This window comes from Primulina tabacum, chromosome 4, assembly GCF_025594145.1.
Source record: "Primulina tabacum isolate GXHZ01 chromosome 4, ASM2559414v2, whole genome shotgun sequence".
Classification (NCBI taxonomy): Eukaryota; Viridiplantae; Streptophyta; class Magnoliopsida; order Lamiales; family Gesneriaceae; genus Primulina; species Primulina tabacum.
The window spans coordinates 47781730-47787736 of NC_134553.1; the positions used below are offsets into that span (position 1 = coordinate 47781730).

Consider the following 6007-nt stretch of genomic DNA (forward strand, 5'->3'; position numbering starts at 1 on the left):
CTCATTATTTTTTCATAATTACGCTACGATCTTCATTTAAATATAAATAAAATTAATTATTAAAAAATTATACAAATACGTTACGTGACACGTGTAAAAAATCACTGCATGGACGAACTTACCTTAGGGACTACACCTGGCTCTAGCCTAGTCCAATCTTTAGGTTTAACGTGTGCGTATATATATGATTGTGGCCTTGAGATAGATAAAAATTTTAGCAAGTGTATGGGGGTAAATATAGGATAACAGAAATGATTTGATTAAACAAGATATAGTGTGAGATCGGATTTGTAGACCACTGATCTCATTCGTCAGATTAGTTGGCTCGTCTTCTCGGATTCGATCTCCCCTCCCCCGTATGTTGTAATAAATAAAATTATATATATATAGTGTACTTCGTTTTTACTTACTTTTTGAAAAGTTGGAAAGAATGTTAAGTCACCTCTAGAAGGTGATTGATTAAACATATTTAAAATAATTTATAAGTTTTTAAAGCATAAAATTTAAAAATTAAAATAAGAACCAATTTTAAAGTCATTGCTATGTTTAATATTACTATTATATATTACCGTGGACTATGATTGGAATAATTTCGATATTCCCTTTTATTTGGGCCACAAAATGGGCTCCATGACTTGGGCTAGGATGTTGAAAGTTGCATGAAAAAATCCAAGGTCAGAAAGATGCATCTTTACTATTATTGCCCAACTACTAATGCGCGTAATTTTCGATCCCCGAACAGATCGATCCCCGTAATTTTCGCAGTAATAACTTTGTTCGTTATCAATAACAAAATAAATTATGAAAAATTGATGTAACAATAGTAGATTCCCAACCCACTAAAACCAACAAATGTTGCGTTGGAATCAGACATGGCGTTTATTACAAATACTTACATATATGCATGCATGCATGAAAAATAATCCGAAAGGCGCGCAGCTATATAGCGTGACTTATCGTACAATGAACTTAATATTCGGCTACAAAAGGAATATATGAGAACCGAATTGCCTAAAAATTGTCTAATTCCCAATGAAACACTGCAATACTTGCTAATGGCCACTCTCCGAGAATGAGAATTGATGAGGTAGTGTATCACTATCATTCTCCCAAGTCAACAGTTCCCCAAAATAACCATCATTGAATCCTTCAAGGTTACTATAGTCCATGAGGTTATCTATAGGAGGTGAAACGGCCCCGAAAACACTATTTTCATTGCACGAGCTTAGCATCGATGGGCTCGTAAAACTGGCAGGGTTGGGGCTTTCTTGACTGATTGCAGGCACACCTGTACTTTGTTTCTGATGCAACAATTCAGGTGATGATAACTCGAATTGTGTTGAAGATAGGCAGTAAATATTGGCATTCGAATTTCCATCAGGGGAAGAAATTAGTGTTGTTTCCTTGTAAGTGTTGCCTTCTCGATCCTCTTCACTCTCGATTGACGAGCTCGACATAGCCATTCCTGATGAAGAATTTGATGAAGTTGTAGAAGACATCATCATCAGCTTTCGCTTCTTTTTGCTGTCACAATACGATAGATGCATCGTCCTTTCTTTCTCAAGCATCATCCGAGGTAAAATCTCAGGGTTTTCTACAATTTTGTATAAGAAAGTCACCATTTCTTTAGGTCGTTTCTCTGTTGCCTCAAGCCTACGAGTCATCCTCTCAAGCTCTTGATCTAGACTCTTTTGCTCTCGCCTCAGCTTTGCTATCTCCATAACTAGCTCCTTCTCATCACAAAATTCACCATCTTCAATTTTGTGATGAGAAGTGCAAGTTTTAGTACTATGCTTTTTCCGAACAATGTTGCTCAATATCTGCTTTTGGCCACGTAAGAACCATTCATTTGCAAACTCCCACCGATCTGGATCGACTTTTCTGAATCCCTGATGGAAATTAAAGGTGAATTCAAAGGGAAATTCTTTTTCGATCCAAACGATACAAACAGAGTCCTACTGAGCTGTGGGATAAAAATAACTTGTAAATTAAGTATCCAGGATCGAAATTTAAACACAACTTACAGAAAAATACTCGGTGAACTCTACATCAAAGGAAAAGTAGTCAATACACATGATTATAAAAGCCAGAAAAAAAAAAGAAAGAAAAAGAAAGAAAGAAACATACATCACACTAGGATAAATCGATACATCTGATTGGAGCCCCTGTGTATTATTCACGTAGAAATCGTATCTTTTAATCAGTCAATCACATGCAAACCAGATTTGAGTTGGACACGAGTGAGCAAAGGGGAAAAAGAAACACCCACCACAATTTTTAGTAAATTCAAAAAGCAATTAGGATAATTGTCATAGTATTGGATAAAAAGAATTGCAAAAATTAGAGAGCTTAAAGCTATGGTAAGTAATCCAAACAGGTACAGCCAAAAGAAGTGTGGCCACATATGATTCAGCATAACTGCGCCGTGTGATACGACAAAAATGTGCTGTTTCTCAGAAGCTCTAGAAATACCTATGACCCGAACACTTTTAGAGGAAAGCTCCCCATTTTATTAACCATTTACCCAGCACAAAATCAGCCGCGACAAGCAACACAATTCAACGTGCTATATCTAAATATAAAAAAAATAGTGAGTAACACATGACCGAGAAGCTAACTGCATGAAATGAAGAAGCCCTTTAATTAAATCACTCAAACCAACCAATATAATTAGCGCAAATCAAGAAACATACATGTTGGATGGATGGAAAAAAAAGGTGTCAAATCCCTCTCAAATTAGTTCTACTATAGAAGCTTTCAGTCGAGCCTTTATAGTTCTAGTTTTCATGGTTCAATTCGTATCAAGTCTATTACAACACATATAGACAGATTGAAATGTTCATATCAAGGAATTAAAAGGATCAGATGGGAAAATCAGAAGTAGAAGGAGAAGAGAAGACCATAGTCAGATAGTTCTAGCTTAGAGAAGACGGGAGAATATAATCATTTTTTTTCTTGTTAATCTTCACAAAATGGGCAGTACATTCTATAAACTTTCGTTATAATCAAACTAGTTCCCCTGACAATCAAAACAAAGACTACAAAAGACATACTTATTTTGATATATTTTCTGCCTGTTTATGCCCAACTTGTATATTTTCTGACTTCTCTTTCAAAATCATCTTGTACTCAAGGTGGAACATGGACTAAAGATGGCAAAAAATGCCAAATCTTCTCAATTCACTGCTTCAGGTAGACTATCTGACCAAAGAACCATTATTTTGTTAAGCTGCACCAACTCCGATAACACAAATGGTAATACGATGCAAATAGGTGTGGGCCAAGTTATTGGCGTACCCAAAAATAAAACTTGCCTTGTGAAAAGTCGAAAAAAAAAATCGCAGCTAACTAATGTTTCTCAGTCAAAGATTGTTTACTAGCAAATAAACCGCTCCACAATAATAACTTTAGATTATATATATATTTCGATTAGTTTCTGGAGTACCCAATATCAGAACACATCAGAAAAACAAAGCCAAAGCAAATAAAAATCCCACAATCATACACAGATGAACAAATGAAAATCCAACAAACCCACATCAACATAGAAGTAAACCGAAGCTCCTGAATCACTGAACTCACATATGTATTGAGCTGACGCACGAAACTAGCGAAATTGCTGTGCTTGAAATACACGGGCAGAATCTTCCGCGAGAAATCCAATGGCTCCAGAACGATGAAGCTGTTATTCCCACTTCCCCATGTGATGAAAGCATTAGTCGACGCATCATTCACCATCTGATAAGTCTTCATCACAAACTGCGAGGTCACACAACCACCAGTAGTAGTAGTACTACTACTGCTACTCACCCCCTCCATCCCACGCACAAATCAGTCAAATCCCAGAAAGAAAAAGGGTTCCTTTACTTAAAAAAAAAACAAAAACACGAGGGTTGAGTCTTGATTTGAGGGAAGGGAAGGGAAGGGAAGGGATGGTGGGGTGGGTGCCAGTTGCCAGTGAAATAAGTGGTAACGTGGAGCTCAAAGAGATGGGATTGGTATTTCTTTGGGATTGTTGGTAGGAGGCCACCGTGTCCCATGTCATCGGAATGAGATTTTTAATTAACCTTTTGTAGGAAGTTGGAAGACACGCGCTGTAGCGTGAGAGTGATTGTTTGTGGTCCAGTTTCCCAAGAGCAACATGTGTGAGTGTGGGTTGGCCAGACGTGGAATGGAGGTGACCTAGACGATACAGCGCAGCGACGATTAACGTAGAAACTAAACACATTTTATTTTTAAAATTTTTACCATTAAATTTTAATTTCCTTAAACTTTTCAATTTAATGTACAATTTAGCATAAATATCAAAATCATATAAATGATAAATTTTAATATTCTTATGTTATGTTATCAATTTTAGAATCAAACTTAGACTTGATATATTATCAAACATGTTCAGTTTCACTTATACATATAAAAACTTCTGAAAATTTTCGCTTTTGTTTGATTTTAATATTTCTAGAAAGGATTTGAGATACGATTTTGGTGAATTAAAAAAAATATTGTTCCGTATAATTTTCTAAGTTGATGCGTATTTAGTTTATATTTTTAACCTCCCGAAAACTTTTCTAAAGTAATATTATTTATTTTTTTATATGAATAATGATTAAGGTTGATAATATATTGGAATATGTTATATATATATACTAATAATAATAATAATAGATTAACTTTGAAAATAAGTATTAATTTATGTATAATTTGACATAATATTTTTTTAAAAAAAATAAAAATAGAAAACATTATGGTATTTGTTTATATTGAGAAATAAAAAAATATAAACGTGGAAATAAAGCTCACACAAATTTCCCAAATGAAAAAGGGCCAACTGGACAAATAGTGGGGCCGGGTAGCCAAGAATCCAACACGCCCACCTCTCCCATTGTTATGTGTTAAGCGTGGCTATTTTTAGGCCCTGACACTTGTTAAAACATTCAATTAAAATAAATTTAAAAAATTGTCTGATTCGACATTTTTTAAAATATTTAATATAATAATTTACGTAAAAATATTATCATAAAATTAATCGATTTTAGTGTTGAGTAGACTGAGAAAATATATTAAAAAAAAAGAGTTTTCTATAAATGTATGTAGAGTAGGTCTCTTGTGAGACGGTCTCACGAATTTTATCTGTGAGGTGGGTCAACACTACTGATATTCACAATAAAAAGTAATACTTTTAGCATAAAAAATAATACTTTTTAATGGATGACCAAAATAAGAAACTCGTCTCACAAAATACGATCCGTGAGATCGTCTCACGCAAGTTTTGCCATTTATGTATTAAAAAATTCAAAATGTAAACAAAATGATGGATTAAAATTTTAACAATTAAAAAAGTTTAATCAGCATAATAATTACAAGTTCCATACGCTTCTCTATTATATGTTTTTTTTCCTACTCTGATAAATAAATAATTAAATATGGAATAAATGACAATTTTGCGCCGGGAAATTTAAAAAGCGCTCATATATAAAATCAATTATCTTATAAAACATGTGTTTTAAAACTCAATTATAAAATATGGGAATTTCAAAAGATATTTTATTTTATATAAAGATTATATATACTTATTTATTTTATTTATTTTTTTTACAATAAGTTCAAAATACAATTTGCTGCTTTCATATCGTTGAAAGATAATATGTACACTTTGCATCAAATGAAATTAGTGTGATCTTGGGAAGATTTGATGAGTCACATAACATGACAAAAAGGTCATATTTTTGTATTTTAACTTTTTTTAAAAAGTCAGAATACAATTATTAATATTAATGCTATCTGTATGTGTGTAGTGCAGTGCATATATACAATAATTTTTTATGTACATATTGTGTGTATAGTCCATTTTTTGGTCATTTTTTTTGTTATAAAATATTAGAAATTAAATTTTAAGAATAACTATTAAGTTTCATTTTTATAATTTTTAATAAGTTTTCAAAACAAATAAATAACCTTCCAAAAAAAAAAACAAATAAATAAATTTGAACATTTTTAATACACTAAA

At 32.8% G+C, this 6007-nt stretch overlaps 1 protein-coding gene across 1 annotated transcript; it reads right to left on the minus strand.

The window, feature by feature from the left end:
* Positions 1-824: 824 nt before the first annotated feature.
* Positions 825-3957, minus strand: LOC142543574 (heat stress transcription factor C-1b-like). Its single transcript, XM_075650927.1, has 2 exons — positions 3583-3957; positions 825-1889 (listed from the first exon to the last, which is right to left on the minus strand). The coding sequence occupies exons 1-2, from the start codon at positions 3817-3819 to the stop codon at positions 1053-1055; spliced, it is 1074 nt and encodes a 357-aa protein (XP_075507042.1). The 5' UTR covers positions 3820-3957; the 3' UTR covers positions 825-1052.
* Positions 3958-6007: the final 2050 nt, after the last annotated feature.

Coding starts and splice junctions, on each gene's coding strand:
- LOC142543574 (XM_075650927.1), bottom strand. CDS start 3,819: ATGGAGGGGGTGAGTAGCAGTAGTAGTACTACTACTACTGGTGGTTGT. Junction 1,890..3,582: donor TGCGTCAGCTCAATACATAT/GTGAGTTCAGTG, acceptor AATTTCCATCAG/GGATTCAGAAAAGTCGATCC.